Source organism: Pagrus pagrus, assembly GCF_965226575.1.
Source record: "Pagrus pagrus genome assembly, chromosome: 7".
Lineage (NCBI taxonomy): Eukaryota > Metazoa > Chordata > Actinopteri > Spariformes > Sparidae > Pagrus > Pagrus pagrus.
Genome location: NC_140191.1, coordinates 3,039,418 through 3,058,133, shown reverse-complemented (window position 1 = coordinate 3,058,133; position 18,716 = coordinate 3,039,418). Strand labels below are relative to the sequence as shown.

The window sequence follows — 18,716 nt, the reverse complement described above, 5'->3', positions numbered from 1 at the left end:
TGGTTTTGGCTCTCCAGGAGTGGCGACACTGGCTGGAGGGTACCCTGAAGCCATTCCTCATTTGGAATGACCACAAGACCCTCGCTTACCTGCGCTCTACCAGAAGGCTCAACTCCCGGCAGGCTCTCTGGTCCCTATTCCTTAGCCGTTTCAACTACACCCTCTCTTACCGACCTGGCTCCCAGGATGGGAAACCAGATACTCTCTCTCGCCTCTACTCTCCTAGCACACTCCCAGCTGACCCCGAGCCCATCGTGCCCACTCCCAGGATCATTGGAGCTGCTACCTGGGAAATTGAGATGATAGTGCGGGAGGCCCAACGCAGTCACCCTGACCCTGGTACAGGTCTACCTAACTGCCTATTCATGCCAGAGGAGGTCTGGTCCCAGGTATTACAGTTGGGCCACTCATTCAGGTTCACCTGTCTTCCTGGAGCCCAGTGGACGGTTCAGTTCCTTCGCCAGCACTTCTGGTGGCCTAGCCAGTCGAAGGACATGAATGAGTTTGTGGCGGCCTGTGTGGTGTGTGCTTGGAGCAAGGCATCTCATCGTCATCCCGCTGGTCTTCTCAGACCCCAGCCTATCCCCAGTCGTCCCTGGTCCCGCATCGCTGTCTGATGGACACACCGCTATTCTCACAATAGTGGATCACTTCTCCAAAATGGTAAATTTCATTCGCCTGCTCAAGCTCCCATCCGCATCCGAGACCGCCGACCTTCTAACCCTCCATGTTTTTCTGGCTCCATGGGATCCTCTCTGACATCATCTCGGATCGCGGACCCCAGTTCACATCCCAGGTCAGACTGAGAGAGCCAACCAGGACCTGGAGACCGCCCTTTGAGGCTTCACAGCCCGTCATCCCACTTCCTGGTCCTCTTTTCTCCCCTGGGTGTAGTATGCCCATAATTCACTCACCAGCTCAGCTACAGGAACGACCCCATTCGTGGCCGTCTACGGTTTTCAACTGACTCCTCTCTCAACTTAGGACAGTGTTTGGACCGACAGATGAAGTCGTTTACTGTGAATTTCAAAATGGACTCTGGTATGAACTCAGCTTCGAGCTACTATTGGTCAGGGTGACAGACCCCCCACTGACCAAATAGTCAAATCTTCAGCTGCTCCGTTTGTTCTCTCTCTACGGGGTCGCCTGCTCTCAAGTTCTCTTCTCCTGGATTCTTCTGAGTTTAACAGCTGCTTTGAGTTGCCAGCTGCATTTCCAGCAGACCCAAAGAACTTCTCCTCACAGCAGCGACGCAAGGTCCTGCTAGTATTCCAGCTTAGTTAGCACCAGCAGCTGCAACGCAAAGCTTACCAGCTAACTACACAATCCAAGGAACATGAAACAAGTCAGCACCGAGCTACTATCCTTGTAAATGAAAGGAGCGACTAGTTTCCTCCATCTGCTGTCTTTTATCAGACCTTGCACAGCAAGAACAGTTTTGTTCAGCATTGGAATTACAACCTTCTCCTGCTCGGCTCATCAGCCAAGGAACCACCAGCACCTTTTCTTCAAAGACTGGTAATGGCCATTTTGTCTGAAGTCATCCTTTGCCCATGCCATGCGGCATGGTACTTTGAACCCTAGCCACCATTTGGTTTTGTTCTTCAAGACACACACACACACACACACACACACACACACACACACACACACCTGTAAATAGTACATGTTAGTTAGATTGTGTGTTTTCATCTTTGTGTTAAATAAAACACTTTTGATCCTTCATGCTGTCTATTTAATATTGTGCAAGAGTAAATGTTGCCAACCTCTACTCTGTCAAGTACTCAAGTAAACCCCTTGACCATCACTAGTTGTTATGGTAATATGGGTTGTAGTTATTAAGTTAATTCAGTCAACAACTGACAGTTTAGTACCTTTTTTATGAGACTGATTTGGTGAATTGGCTATCTTTTCGCTTCTCCAAGGGTGGTGCCCCGCAGTGATCTAATGTAAATTGGATCTTGTTATTTATCATCATTAATAATTATTCCTGATAATCATTCTTTATTATTGACAGCCAAATTAAACCCAAAACTCCCTATTAACGTTGCATGAAGCACCACATATGGTGCCCCATGTGAGGCAGTGTGCTGTTGGCAATCATTCATAATTGTACAATGTTACTTTCTGCATAATTTGATATAGTACATGTTAGTTAAATTGTTTGTTTTCATCTTTGTGTTAAAAGACTTTTGAACCTTTATGCCTAATATTGTGCAAGAGTGAATGTTGCCAACCTCTACTCTGTCAAGTACTCCAAAACCCTTCGACCATTACTAGCTGTTATGATAATTTTGGTTGGAGTTATTAAGTCAATAATTAATCAGAGTCACCAACTGACAGTTGGAAAACTTTGAAACTATGAAAAGCAAAAGTTCAGCTTTCCTCAGGGAGTCAGATTCGGCATAGGGGCCATTATTGTTTGTATAGCACTGCAATATAGTATATATTCTTAGAGAGCAACTGATATTTCTAGTATGAAACACTAGTACAAAAATAGATTAATTCGACAAACTGGATACTGTGGTGATACATTAATGTGTGAGCCAAATCAACCACTATCTGTATTGCAGCAGGTGTCAGATATTTACTGAGCTAAATGCAGCACATTTAGAAATCCACAGGATATGAGGACTGTGCTATTTTGAGCTGACAATCATTTTTCTTGAAAACAAACCTTTCATGTGTAAAGTATCAGTCATCAGACTCGCCACAGTAAAAATCTAAAGAAAATGAATTAATTACTTAATGTCGGCTGCTCTCTATTTGCTGAACGTTGTGCTCTTTTCCCCTGTTTAGTGTGAGGAATAAAACTGACGCATTCAGCTTCAAAATTAGAACTTTATTCAGTTTCATAGAAAACATCAGTTTACAATTTGATCATCAGAAAAGTGCTTAACTGAACAACAACAAAAGTCAACACAATCGAGAGAAACAACAATTACGATTCTTTAAAAATGACTCTGCATTGACAGGAAAGGAAGAGCCTCCCATTGCCCAGCAATGTTTCCTGACACACTGAATTAAAACTGTTAGTTTTCACACAAACTGTATTTAAAAAAAATTAAATCTATAGGGACCGAAACTCATCAACTACCTGCAAACTGTAAACCGGAGTCCTTGTATGTGTACACACACTTAGCCAATAAAGCCGATTCTGATTTTGAAATTTTGAAATGTGCTTGGTGGGTTTGTATATTTTATTCTGGCACCAAACCAACCTGTTGCTCTGGCTTAGCGTTACATGCTCTGTGGCCTGAGGTCCTAAAAACTGTGTTTCTTTTACGGACACGACCACAGTGAAGGTCTGCTGGTTTGGAGATAAAACTGAGAAAACTTGAAGGGTTTAAAGTGCATCAAATAACTCCAAATAACCAACCACCTTATCAGAGTCTACAACATTTAGCCCTTTTTGTCACTGGAGGAGGTTCACTCCAAAAACACCAATCTGAATTAATTATTCTTATGCTGTAAATCAAAAATATGCTTGCTGTGTAAACAAAGTGAAATCACTGATATTTGTAGTGGTTGTTCATTTGTTGGAATGAACATTTCTGTGTGTAGTAGTCTAAGCAAAGCCCCTTCATCCCTAATCTTCCTCCAAGCTCCACACTTCACATGATGGGGTAGCTGGCGAGGTTGGCGATGCCGCAGAGGTTGCCACGGTTGCGTGCCATCAGGATGTAGCCTTGTCTGCCCCAGTTCTCGCTCCAACTGTCAGGGGAAAAAGACAAAAGACGACAACAACAGAGGAAGAAAGATGTGAGTTGTTGAGCATCGCCAGGAGTCAAACAGCACTTCAGCTCATCAGTTTGTCACCGACACGGCGGACAGATGGCCATCAAATCAACGCTACGTCAACAAACAACCTCGGCGTTTCATTTTGGCGGGCCTTATGAGCCACCTGATGCCGCTCAGACAGGTGATGTGACCCACCTGTTCTTGACGATCCAGTACTTCTTCCCCTTGACGCTCACTCCATAACCCACTGCCAGCACGGCGTGATTGATATCATCTTTGTTACAGTTGGGGTCATAGTAAACACCTGGGCACATGACAGAGAGGAAGAGTGAGGAGAGAATCTGAGCTGGAGGGTCATCGGTGAACCAACATATATTCATGATGTAGCCTACAGTGACCATTTCACTGTTAAAGATATTATCAAGTAAAAAAAAATCCTCTATGGTGGTGTGTTCAAGAAAATTTTCGTAAGCTTAGTTTCCCAACTCAATCCAGTTTTAAGCCCGTTCCATTGCTAGGATGAAACTTTTGGTGGAGAACTCCCTAAAAGCACTCACTTTTAAAGTTGTAATCGGTAAAATTTTTAAGAAATCAGACATTTTTGCTAGGATTTGGGGCAGGGATCGCCACAAACACAGCTGCAGAAGTCCCAATGTCTTGTCGATAAAATTACAGCAGGAAATTGTCCCAAGGTCTAAACAAATCAACTGGTGTTGCGCTTACAAATGTTGAAAGTCCACAGTCCCTCAGCTAAAATATCTGCTGGTTTCTCACTTAGAAATGTTGAAGCGCAGTCTCAAACTGCAGTCACTTGCTTGGCATGAAAATCAGGTCGTACACATGCAAGGGTGCTGCAAGAGCTGCAGGGGACAGGCTGTAACACTAAAACCTGAAGGATCACGACTTCAAAAATATTGGCCCCTAAAAATACTTGGACCAGCATGTAAGATACAGTTTTTTGATCAGTAGAGTTTCAAAAGTGAGTGATTCAAAAATATGAATCATTACTAAATAAATAATATTAAATCTGTAAATTTAGTGCCACGTCTGAGCGAGTTTTACTGACCTTTGCTGTAGAACTGGAAGCTGCTCAGCGTGGCGTCGATGCCAATAGACACCGGACCTACTTTATACAGCGCCACAGCCAGTGCGTGCTCATCGCCCTCTGGGATCTCCTTGTAGCCTCTGCACTCAGCTGCCATGCCTGATGAATTGTAGCGGCACGGCTGGTCCTGCACACGAGACAAAGGAGGAGAAAAACACAGATTTCAGATTGTTGTATTTTCTCTTCTCTGGAAAAAAAAGCTATTTTTTTTGCTGTTCTAAAGTGCAGTGCTTGGAATGTAAGGAATTCAATTTCCAGAAATCAATTAAATACACACTGCATGGTGATACCCTGAATTTTTAAAGATATTTTTTTGCTGCCTTTCCTTGTCTTGGACCACACTAAATTAAATATTTTGGGGTTTCTAACTATTTGGATAAAACAAGAGATGTGGTAATACAATTATAAAGAGAATCCAGTTTTCTGATGTTTTATAGACCAAATAAAGAATCAATTAACAAAAAAAAAGTACATTTTATAAATGTACATAAATGCTTTCTTAATATCCAATAATATCCTTAATAATAATTTATGGAGTCAGCACTAACTGCTGTTAAATGAGGCTGCTGCTAGGCCCTCACTTTGTGTTGAAAAGTGATCGGTACATAAGGGCGAAGACGTCACTCATAACCTACAGTAGGTACAAAAAACATTATGTTTTAATAAAGGGAGGGTTGAAACTCTTTTGAAATGGGCCAGTTACTCAAAAATTGTGGGACAATACCAGTCAAACCCAGCAGGGTGTCACTTTGTGGTGCAAAGTGGTGGCTACAAGGGCTCAGATGGAAAAAAAAACAAAACAAAATGTAATTTCAATGGTCTTCAACGTAGGAAATTTTAGGCAATGTAATAAGGGGATCGTATGAGGCCTGAGTAGATAATCATATCAGGCAAAAAATATGCAAAAATTTTATTTATTGAATCTTTAAATATATCTTCTCTGACCTGTTCTGACTGGGAATCAACATCAAATGTAAATTAAAATATGAACAGAACTGCTTTTTCATGTTGCCCAACAAATGCATAAATATATTTTGGAGTTTAGTGTCTGTATTTCTTCTGACCCAAAGTGTCAGAACACTTGGCTGAAACTGGTTCTGCTTGTGGTTTTTGGCAACAGAGCAGGATGTCACAACGATAACAGAAAGAGAGCAAGTGTGAACATATGACAGGAAATGTTCTAAAAAAATATTCTAACCTCTGGACACACGCAATAGTTTATTAAGATGAGACTGATAGCAAGAATTTAGTTAGCAAGTCTTTCTTACCACCCCGGCGTACGGGTAGGCCTCCTCAGAGTCGATGCCTCCGTTATCCTGCACGTACTTAAAGGCGTTGGTCATGTATCCTCCTCCACAGCCTTGGTTCTCTGAGACGCAGTCCACCAGGTTCTGGGGACTGAGGTCCCTCAGCTGACCCGTCGTCTTGGCCAGCTGGCCCTCGAGGGCCCCGGCCGAGCTGAAGGCCCAACAGGAGCCGCAGGAACCCTGTCAGGAGTGAAGGAAGGGGTTTAGTTTGATGATACAGTTTGATGATGCACAAATCTCACAAGCCTTCCTGATAACAATGAGAAAAACTGAGACTGAAAGAGAGAAATAATAAACAGACATGCATGAAAATCTCAATTGTTCATAGTTTAGAAGTTGCACATGATTGGTTAGGTATAAAATAGGAATAAATATGTTCATTGCAAAGTAAGAGAAGAAAATCAAGTCAGCAAAAAGGACACAGCTGGTTGGCTTAGAGTTGGAAGAATAATCAATTAATCTGTCAATCAACAGAAAATTAATCAGTAATTAAGCCTAAGAGTTAGATTTTTCTGGCAAAACTGTCAATCATTCACTTGTTCCAGCCTCTAAGATGTGATTTATCTGTCTCATAGTGAACAGAACACCTTCGGCTTCGACCTCAGTAATCTGAAGAGGCGGCACTTTTGGCTTCAGCGAATTGTAAAGACACTTTTTCTGTGTATCTTTTACATTTTAAAGATTCATTTTATTGAGAAAATACCTCACAGATGAATCAATGATGACAACAAACATCTTAACACCACATCAGCTGCAAAGAAATCAAACTGATAAATGAGAGATGAAAAACAAAAAGAGGAAGACACAAAAGACACAAACTAAAACGCTGTGTGTCCACTGGGGGGCAGACTTGGACAACTTTGTTCGACATTTCTTGATTGCCGATCATCGTCACTGGTCTGAGCAGGAGGTTTGGGCAGAGGAGTGTGTACATGTCACACAGTGAGACACTGATGCAGTGTTTTAAATTAACTTGGAGTTGGTGGAAATGCCACCTTAACAGCATTTGGAGCAGGATTACCCAGACTGGGGCCTGCAGGATGCAGTTTGGTCGCCATGAGGTTCAATTTGGCCCGCCTGATGTAAATCAACATTTATTCTGCTCTATTTATGCTATAGGTAAATAAAGGCTCTTTAAATATGTAGTGTCCCTAATTATTATTGTTCATAATCTGAGCATGGCAGGCAGGGTGCAGAAGTCAGACAAGTTGGGATCCTGGTAACCATTTTCTATCTTAACAACACAACACACAAGGTGTTTTTGGCCCCTGGCCCCTCATTAAAACATCCCTGAGTCAGAGGATTATAGGACAGTGAAGCTCTCCACTGACACCCAGACAAATAACCCTAATAGCCCTTTCAGTCAGTGTTTCACCCCCAATAAATCACACTGTGTGGCAAAACGTATGTAGACACCCTTATCAATACTTTGTTCTGGGGCTGTTCTTCACGGTTTGGACCCCTCTGTTCCAAGGAAGGGAAATCTTAATGTTAAAATACGATCAGGACCCTATCAGGAGTCGTGAGAGATAAGAGAACAGGAACTTGTTTTGTTTTTCACACTTCCCTATAATCTGCCTTTTTCTTTTGTGATAACGCCTACTCGGTCATTTTACTTTCACAGTCTGCCTCACGCAATAAATGAAAATGACAGATCTCTTTATTTGAACCAACAGCCATAGACAACCGGCAATGATGGGTAAGAGGAAGACACCCCTCTGTTTTTAAAGGCCTATGAAAGTTTTTAAATTGCAAAGAAAAATATCAATTCCTGCATTTACTTAAAAACAAACAGTCAACAAGTCAATGTTTTGTTCGTAAGGACTTTTTCTCAGTCCTATATACAAATTATCTGCTATAAACCAACCAGTAATATATATATATGTTTTAGATGAGTAGAAGGCAAACATAAACTACTGTTCAGTGGTTTGTGTTTGTCTCTTTCCTATTTCAACATGAAAAGGCCTTTTTTTCCCCTTTAGTTTGATGTGAAAGCACTACCTACACCTGTATTGGACTTTACTGATGCTCTTGTATCTGAATGGGAGCAAATCCCTGCAGCAATGTTTCAAAAAGCTACTTGACTTTCATATAAAGGAGAGCGGAGCTGCTGTGTTTGTGCTCTCTCATTCTATAAGTATAAAACTCCATGAGAGCATTAGAGTTGTTGTCTGACTATAAACTGTCTTTGAGCCCGGCTTTGAACCCCCCTCCACTACCCCCCTCCTCCTCAAGGAAAGCAGTCTGACACTCTGCTGCTCTAATTTTAAAAACTTTGTAAATGTGTAATCACGTCAGTTCACTGGGGGCTGTTCTCCAATGTGGCTCTGAGCTCGGCTATAACAGAAAATTTGCCTCAAACAAACAAAACATCAAAAACACTACTGAGTCCTCGTGAAGGAGCTGCGGAGGAAGCAGCAGAGTTGTTAGTATGCAGAGCGTGCAGTCAGCCAGCTGCATAATTCATGAACAGCAGGAAGCAGAGGAGCCGTTCAATAAATCCTGATTAGAGCTGCAGTTTGATTTACACCCACCAGAGGGCGACAACGGCCTCCATATAAACTGACATTGTATTTACAGGCAGAGGTGTCATTTCACCGGGAATACTGGGTCCTCAACACTTTCTGAAATGGCCGATATCTCTGAGATTCTGTAGAGAATACGGACCATTTCTGATGCACGATATCAGTATTGGTTGACCCGATATGTTACATCAACCGAAGATGCATGTTGTTTTTGTCCCATATTGGGAGCTGGAAATGATCTGAAACTAATGATTGGAGACTTTCACTCCATATTATCCCATCTGTGTAATCATAAAACTTAAATAATCAGCAGATCATTTGCTATTTTATCAGAAACTTTCTACTGTAACTTTATATTTTCTGACTTAATCTTTAATATTTTATTGCATGAATATTCCAAGATATGATCCAAAGTATTTCTTCCTATTAACTGATATACATAGAGCACATATATATACATATATTTATTTATATTTTCATAGTTTTCCTTTCAATGTGTTATTTCTTTATATGTTCCCAGCAGATGTGATTATTTTTGCCTCTGCCTCTAACAGTCACATTTCCCCACAGAAAACAATGAATTGTTGTGTTTCCTTCTCAGCATTTTGCCTGAAAACAGCCCTGGGAACTTTTTGCTCAGTTTCCCTCCCAAACCCTCAGACAAACACCATCGCATGCCTAAAAACCCAACAGAACAGCTGCTGTATTCTGTATCTCAGTAACCTGGAAACTTTTGACAGGAATGTGACTAAATTACCAGCAGGTTCTTCCACTTTCCTGTCCATAAATTTATCTTTCAGTCGAACTTCCTGTGCAGGACTCGGCAGAGTCGAGCTGTGGGAGTTTCCAGCCTGTTGTCAGACTGGATCCATTCATGAGTACATTTCTGTTTGTGGATGTGAGTCTTGTTGTGGCTCATGCTCACCCATCTCTCTCTGTTCGCCAAACACACAAGATTGTTTTCATCCTTGATGTATTTTCTCTTGTCGAACTGACTCACTGTAGAAAACACTTCCGAAGATGCATTAACCTCTCAGAGCCTGAATGGGCTCTTTTCTGCTCTGAGGCCAGAGCAGACCCATTCCTCTCTCCAAAACAAACTTGGACAAGCCTCTCTTACGGAAGACATTTTGATGTCGTGTCACAGAAGGAAAAGCACAGATTTAAACTAGATTTTTTCATGTGTCCTTCTGCAGAAAACTACCAAGAAACGACCTAATCTTAAAGCTCCCATGAACTGGATATTGTGTTAAAAGACGTGTGCTGGATGATGTCTGACCTGGTCCTTCACTGGAGTCACCATGCCCCTCTTGCGATAGTCAATGTATTTGGGAAGCTTGGTGACGTTGTCGTCCAGAGCCATGGTGAAGCTGCGATCGCGGTTCATCGGGATCTGCAGGCCGGTCATCTTCTCGGACACTTCCTCTGACGTCTGCATGAAAAAGAGATAACACAGTTAATATCCTAACATAATGTTACTGAGGATCTCGTTCAAATATTGAGTTTCAAACGGTACATGAAACAAAGAGTGCAGAAGTTAAAGGAGACGGGGGCCATGGTCCACAACAAACAGCTCAAGAATTATGTTGTAATATGAGAGACGGTCAAGAAAGAGACATCAAGCCTCCTCTGAAGCCAAATAAATAACTAGTAGTAGGTTTGGTGCTGGCAACTTATTGACCTCCATGTTCATACCTCAATGCTAGCTCAGTTAGCGTTAGCTTTGTTTTAAACAAAACCTGTTTTACTCCGGGATCATCTCCAGTACAGTAAAATAATTGCAATAAACAATATTAGTCATTTTTAGACCTTTTTATGCCACAAAAATAATTAAAAAAGCTCTACTTATACTATTATGCTTTAATTTTTTAAGTGCAATGAAGTTTTAATTCTTATTCAGATATTAGAATTGTGAAGTGAAAAAGTATCAAAATATTTAGAATAAATAAAACCACACAATGGGCGATATCAAGGTCATACATATATCGATAAGTTGATAAATATCGCGACAGGTTGTGCCACCTCGACAATACATGACGTGAGCCTTTCCTCGGTTCCTGGAATAATCTCGAGAGATAAAAATGTTTTGGGACGGGAACAAGAGACGAGAGGCGGAGAGGATTTATTTCTAGACGAGACAAGAAAAAGTAAAAGCAGATATGGGAGCGGGAGGATTTGATTCAGCGGGGTGACAGAGGATGAAAAGTGTTTCATGAAGAGGGTTTAAAACAGTTTACTCCAGAGTGAAATGTCATTTATCTGAACTGTACCACTGTCAGAGAGTGACACCAGGAGGTGACGGCCTCAAGATTTACAGAACAGGAACATAAAAGAAGAAGCGGACGAGGAATTACAGTAATGACTCCCGTGCTGTCACAATGAAACTGCTGGTTGTACGATATTTAGACAATCATCTAAAAAAAACCCTGTCTTTTATTATTATTATTATTCCCCAGTGCTTTCATTACAGCTCATTCTGCAAGCAGGAAGATCATTAACGGAAGAAAAACAGACCATCTGTTAATTTCTTTCATTTCACTTAAGTGCTTCCAGTCAAACTGAAAATGGAAATCCATCCTTCATTTCCCGGCCACCTGTTCTTACATAAACATAAAATTGGCTATTTATCCAGAATCCGCATGTGTATACATGTTCCTGTCATTAATAAACGAGGCCAAGCACCGGCGGGCTGTATTTCACGCGTCGTGCTTTCCCTCCCATTTTTTGATGCACAGCTTGTTAAAAGCCGGCATCCTGATGCATAAAACAACCATCAGTCATGACCCGCGCTGACATACGTTGTCGCTGACTGCAGCTGATTTAAAGGACACCAAACCTCCATTTTGTTTCACCTCGGTGGGCTGCAGCATTCATGAGTGCAGAGAGACGACAGGAGCTGAGAGGGAAAACATGAATCTGTGACACTGAGGAGGAGCGAGTTTCAATTCACACTTCGCCGCTTTGTGTCTTGTAAAAGACGTGCGACGCTGGTGGGGAAAATGAAGCAGGATTCTCACTAATGAACGCACTTAGCAGACTGATCAATTATCACTCGCTGCAGTTGCTAATGACAGTTGCATCTCAGTTTGTGCTTTGGATGCAAAGTGAGACAAACTGTTCAGACTGTAGCTGAGAGTGACTCCATGCTGATGGATTTCTAGAGTCAAAGACAGAAAATTGGCGACTATTTTCTTAATCAAATAATCTTTTATTTGATTTATTGTAACCCTTTATTTAAACTGTCGGTCTGAGTCCTAGTGGACGGAGGCAGCAGCACGACAGAAATACAAGTAATTCTAATGACTTACAAAAGAAAATGCTGAAATATTGCAATGTGTACAAGGAGCAGCACGATGTCTGTCTGCAGCTCTTTCAAAGAAATCCAGTAAACTCCAGTCTGAGTATGCAGAACACCTGAAAGCCCTTTTCTCTCATCTCCAGTCACTTCAAGCAAAAACCACTTTCTTGTTCCAGCCAATAAGAGAGTGAGGATTTGGTGCTTTTCTTTGTCACACACAGAAATACAGGGGAACTACAGGGAGACTGGCTCCTGTGGATGACATACGTTCCCCCAAAAAGCCTAATTTGAGAAATTTAGAGGGAGGGAACAAAAAATTATTATTAAATTTATATTATCCTGTACATTTTGGTTCCTGAGATAAATAAGTCTGAGCCTGATGGTAAAGCACGTTTGTTCATGCATCATTGCGGGATGCAACTTGAGCTGCAACAATCAGTTGATTAAGTGATTAGGCGATTGAAATAATTAAATCATCAAAAAATGTCAACCACTAGCTGGGACTTTTTTTTCTTTAATAAAATATTGACGAAAGTAATCGTTAGCTGGAGCCCTCGGATGCAGCCAAGCTCTGGTCTGTTTTGCAAAGTAAACAAACCGTTGCATGGCCACTGTCAATTGTTTCTTTCTTTCTCTGCAGGAAGCATGTCGGCAGGCGCAGTCATGTATGCTCATGCATGTGTACAGTAGCTACCCACCCTGAAAAATAAAGCTCCCATGACAGCTAAAGTGCAACTGAAGCGCTGTGTATATGATAGTGAACTGAATCTCTTTGTTGGTCAGACAAGATGTTAGAAGATTCACTCACTCACTTCATTCACTATTTTTCTGACAAAGAAAATAATCGAGATATTAATTGATAATGTAAAGAATTGTTCGTAGCAGCTTGAATCCGTGAAACGAGCTCAGTTCCCGAGGCGTGTGAATGGCAGCCGAGCATTATACTGTAGTGACAGGTGGTGAATTTGTACTTCATTAACCTGAGACGAGTGGCTGGTGTCTGCAGCACAGCAGCTGGGCTGACGCACTGATATCATGGAGAAAACTGATAAACGGGTGTCTTGTTTGTTTGTTATTGGGTGGTTAAGCCAAAACGACTGAAACTGAATGTGCTGGAAACAATCTGATGTCTGTCAGTGTGTACAGTGCATTTGGCTGTCGGCTGATAATAGAGACCATCTTGAAAGACAAATGTTATCTTGTCTGATATGGCACAAAATTGGGGGATTATAGTGCCGTGATTTGATAAGAAACATGTCAGAGTTAATAGTCTTTTGCCTTCTTGTGTGTACATTAACATGCTAGTCTGTCAGGGCCTCTGACAACAAGTTAAAAAAGGTGTCTGTAACAGTCTTTCTCTGCTGGATTGGGGATATTGTTGGGCTCATATCATGGAGTCTGGTATTACATGTGGTAAGATATGAACCTGAGCCTGCAGGACGGCCTCAGACTCACCATGTCTCCCAGGTGGTTCATCCCCAGCTCGTAGGAGTGCATGCCCAGCTCCGCCTCCTGGTTGTGGGCTTCAATCATCCGCATGTTCTTCTCCCAGACGGCTCTGCGAATCTCTTCTTCGCCCTGAGACAAAAAAAACAAGTGTCACTTCGAGTCAAAACACCAGCAGTCAGGGTCCAATTCTTCTCACCAGACACTGATGAGGCTACCACCTTCATTTCATTCCTCACTTAACTTCCTTTTTCCTTCCTTTCGTCATTAGCACCTGACAGCGAAAAAGAAATTAATCTGGGCAAATAGGGCAAATTTGTGTTTTTAATTAGCGAGGAAAGGAAGCTTGTCTGAGTTACAACCCCATTTCATTAATTAGGCCAATTAAACCGGTGCATGTTCACATAACAATGTTCCCTAGTGCGGCTTATACAGCAACATAACTGTCCACTGCAGCTGCAACGTGTTAAAATATGACTTTATTCTTTGAATACTTCAGCTATACTGCACGTGTCTATTATGAGCAAAGTCTGAGTCCTTTCATTTATGTGCAAACTGTTGATGTCCGTCACAATGTGAGGGAATAAGATAGAGCCAAGTGCCTGGTTGGTTACCTTAAAGACATGCACGCTCTACTTAGTATTCGTAGTCTTAACAACCATTAGCATAACTATAATCACCATTTCTATCTTGATATCCATTCCCAGTAATGGAAAATGCAAATGATGCGGGGAGACTGATTCTATTACATTGATGTCGGTTCAAGGAGGGCCGAATTAGAGGAACTGTTGGAGGAATGCTGATTAAAATCACTGTGAGGAGGGAGAGCTGCACGCTTTTTCTGCTGACTACATAGGAATGTAAATAATACACCGCCAACGCACACGTTCAGATACATACATGCATGATTACAGATTAAAAACAACACGAAACACACTAAACATGCGGTACTGTAGATAAACTGCACACATGCATCTACACACACACACAAACAAACACACTCTGCAGCTGAGGAGCGCTGACCTCTAGCCGGAGGTGAAGAGCAGAGGGAGAACAGATGCCTCAGTGAGCGCTCAGGAAGTAAAAAAAATCCATGGTCAACTCTGGTTCAACACCAACTAAAACCACATTTCCTTCCTCCTTCACAGCCAGGAATTGGAACAAGACAAGAAGAAGAAGACTGGGAAGTGTAAGAAAAAAACAAGGGTAGAGCAGAGTTGAAAATGTTTGTAATCCAGGTTGTCTGATTCAAGAGGTCTTCCTTAACCAAAGTAAAAGGAAAGACAGTCAAGTTTGGTGAAAGTGGGTCTCCAGCCTTTTGGAAAATTAACTTTTCAGAATTACTGGCTTACGATGAGAAAGATTAAGCCACTGTAGATTCTCATTGTGCATGTCCTGCTTTACTTTCGGTTCTCCATCTGTGTTGTTTCTCCGGGGGCCAAAACAAGGAAGTAGAGCAACCGCTGCTGGCCCCACATTTCTTTTGTTTATGCAGTCAGCATTGTTTCCTCTATTGTCTGGCACAAGATCAACATAATGACTGACTGTATGTGTTTACAGTTATTGATATGAGAGTCAGCAGCAGGCTTGTTTTGACAGAGAGGGTGTTTCTCTTGTGTTGTCAGACACAGAGGTCGAAGAAGTACTCAGACCTTTCATTTAAGTAAAATTAGCAATACTACAGTGTGCAAGTACTAAGGTAATGATTTAAATGCATTACTTTTATGTTTAACAAAGTAAAACTACAAAAATATCAGCATCAAAAGTACAAAAAGTACTGATTATGCAGATTATTTCAGAATATTATATTTTTGGATATCATATTATAATAAACTATAATGTAGCTTGTTAATTTCTTCTCTGGGATTAATAAAGTTTTAACAAACCACAACATTACATTTGCCAACATTCAGTGTTGTACGTTTGTCACAACAGAATAAATCGAGCCGAATGCAGCTGTGTTATTGGCGACGAGCTACTTAACGGTTGACGAGAAACATCTGCTCAGTTTAACGCTGCCTCAACAGAGCTGCAATCCACCTGAACAAACACCCGCCAGACCGGCGACGGCAGAAACAGGCCGCCGAGAGAGAGAGAGAGAGAGAGAGAGACCGACACTCAACTGACTGGCTGTTAAATTAAGTCAGCTGGAGACAGACGGTGAGTCAAAGCACAAAGACGCCCACATGTTGAAAGAATGACTGAAGCACAGAGAGAAGAGAGAAGAGGGGGTGCAGAGAGCCCGAAGACAGAAAAAAGTAATATCTGCACGCAAACATAAGACACAGATCAGAGGTAGAGTCACTGAAACTGTTCAATAAACTCCCTTTTTTCTAGAACAACTGAGACTCTAGCTATAATTCAAAATTGGACGTCCATTCCCATGAATGCACTCTAATTATAAGAGGAGAAGGAAATGGACAGCAGTCAGGGAAAAGATTAAAGAGAGAAAGAGGACTTGATGCAACTCTTAAAGAATTTGCAACGCTGCAGTTCTGAGTCATTTGGGTGCAAAGTCAGATTTGTATATCAAGATTTATACACTTTCTTTCAAAAAGGACAAAGTTTGGTTTTATACAAACCTCTTGGGTTCAGATGTGGTCCGTCAATAAGAGATGAGGCCACAAAGGTACACAGCTTCATCGAAGGATGCAGCTTATAAATTAGTTAAAGTTGTTTTTTTTGGTCTCTGACCTTTTTGCTTTGCGCTGTCAAGTCAAAAGAGAAAACCAACAACCGTGTCCTTACAGAGAGGTTTAAGAAGTGGAATCATGGTAGAAAGGTACCAGCAGCAATGAATTATATGCAACATTATTATTTAGAAATTAATGATTTACTACCACTTATTAAACCCGAACCTCAAATAGTTCAGCTTCCTCATACAAGACAGCATCCTGTATCATCACAAATATTCTTATCTGCTGATTTCAGACGTGTTAAGAAACATGAATTCAAATGATGTACGATTGTATTTTTCTGTTTAGGAAGGAAAACAAGTGTACAAATCTCTCTTTTCTTGATGTTGTGAGTTTATTTTGTTTATTTATTAGGCTAGGGAACTTTCCCAGCTACAACTATCAGACAATGTTTCTTCACACTCGGTTGTTTAATGAATGATTTCAACTAAAATTCTGTCCACATCTTACAACACGCTGCACTGCAAGACATTTTTGATTTCATTTGACATTGTATAGGTCTTTTTTTGCAGACACTCACCAGGCCGTTGTATTCCCTCCTGTGTGTGAGCTTCCACTCGTCCCACTGGTTGTCCAGAGTCGTTTCATCCAGGTGGCCCAGAGCTGAGGCTGCCAGCAGCAACAGGCACACACACTGCAACATCCTGCAAGAACAGGGAAACAAAATGTGTTTTCGTGACGCCAAAACCAGCGCTCAAATACACAGAAGACCTGAACTTATCTCGAGTCTGGCTGTGTGAGTCAAACCTGCGAGGATAAATAAAGGATATAAACTGAAACACACTTTAAAAATGACTCCTGTAGACTGATTCATCGTCACATGATGGTTTGCAGTCACTGAGTCACATATGCTTGTTTATGTTTCCAATGAAGCCACTCTGTGTTACAGTGTTGCTCTGCTGGAAATGCTACAGATGAGCAGGAATTAAAGTACACATGCTGGTTGCAACAATGAGCCTCAGTGTGCACGCTCACTGCTTACTTACCAAGGAAGAACGTGCTGAGCTGCTAATGCGATTGTGATCTTATTCTGAGAGCTGTTTCCATTCAAGTCTGGAGGTCATTTGTGCAGATATTTGCTTTTCTTTGCCACTAACATGAACAAATTTGACGGTCGACATGCAAGTACCAGCCACCAGATACAGAATCAGTCTCTAATGAACTAAATAGGTCAATTTTTTTCCCCTCCTCGCTCTCTCATCAGGGATTCAGACTCTCTGAACATTTTTAAGTCTGGACTTGAAACTGTCTGAAGTTTTTTTCTCCAGCTTTGCTTCACTCAGCTTTTTCCTGCCATCTGTCATTCATCAGCTCCCCCCCTTGTTTCTCTCTTGTTTTACTACATCCTGCTTCTAATCTGAATGTGTCTGTTTCTAGGAAAAGCCACCGACCTAAACAAAAAGTAGAAAACAAACTGTTTGCTTTAACTTTGAGGCCGTCTTCTTGTATGTCTTCACCCTTGGGTGATTCTGTTTCATGATCTATGCAAATCATTTACAGAAAACAGAAAACATGTGCCTTGTTGCTGTCTGAGTCAGAAGAATGCTCCTCGAGGTAGTTTCCTTGTTTTAAAAAGGAATTAATGCACATGCAGAATCAATATTTTGAATTAAATATGTCTCATGGTGTATTTTTCCATGAGCACCCCTCCCCCCCGCCACTACTAACTCTGTTAAAGCTGCAGCTCTGACTTCCAAAACTCTTTCTATTAAGGTGCAACTAGGTCAAAAATCATCCTCTAATCCTAATCCTATTAAGACTAATTACTTTCTTAGCTGGCAAAAAAAATACATTTGAATTTATGTGAGCCTGAACTCAAAAGGGGAGAAATCAAAGTCTTCACTGGTAAATCAGTGAATTCTGCATCGATTCAGCTCAGTTACACACAAGTTGGTTTGCCTTCAGTGCAAAACATCAGCATTAGTCCTTAAAATCCCTTTTTAGACTGATTTGTAGTGACTCTTAAACTAACACACCGCTCAAGAGAAGCAATTCACAGAACTGAAAGTTGAACTCTGTACCAGGAAATCAACAGGAAGACAATAAACTTTACCTTAAATCCAAAAAGTCGGAGAGTTTGGTGAAGTTTTCTGGGTCTGCCACCGTCTTCCTCTGCTCTCAAAGTAGGTCAGTGTTTGAGTTTATATTGGATGCATTTTGAGGAAGTACAATGGGAACTGCAGGTCCTGGGAGGAGTTTCTTTTCTTTTCTTTTTTTTTTTTTTTCCAGGCAGGGGAATTACATCTGGTTTCACTCACATAGCAAAGATGCCAGAACCAGATGATGTCAGGTGTCGGATTACAACGGCACATCTGAAGTCTCCAGACGCTGACGGTGAACTCGGAGCACAGATAATATTCTGGGGCACTGTTTGAAAGATTAAGAAGACTCTTGGATTTTTAATAAAAATGGCATCTCGGACTTGGATTATTTATCAGGCCATCGTTAAATATGAACATGTGCTTAGTTTCTTGGCTACAAGAACCAACGATATGCAAGAGTGAAGACCTAGACTTTTATTTTATTTTGTAGTCATGTGCTTCCAAATCTGAAGAAAAAAAACTGTATTTAATGTAGATTAAGAGACGGATTTGACAC

The 18,716-nt window shown here is 41.3% G+C and overlaps 1 protein-coding gene across 1 annotated transcript; it reads right to left on the bottom strand.

The window, feature by feature from the left end:
* Nucleotides 1–2,821: 2,821 nt before the first annotated feature.
* On the bottom strand, nt 2,822–18,264 carry ctsk (cathepsin K). Its single transcript, XM_084358086.1, has 8 exons — nt 18,172–18,264; nt 16,639–16,762; nt 13,432–13,554; nt 9,958–10,110; nt 6,115–6,333; nt 4,808–4,973; nt 3,937–4,045; nt 2,822–3,714 (listed from the first exon to the last, which is right to left on the bottom strand). Exons 2-8 carry the CDS (start codon nt 16,759–16,761, stop codon nt 3,615–3,617), a joined length of 993 nt encoding a protein of 330 aa, XP_084214212.1. The 5' UTR covers nt 16,762; nt 18,172–18,264; the 3' UTR covers nt 2,822–3,614.
* Nucleotides 18,265–18,716: the final 452 nt, after the last annotated feature.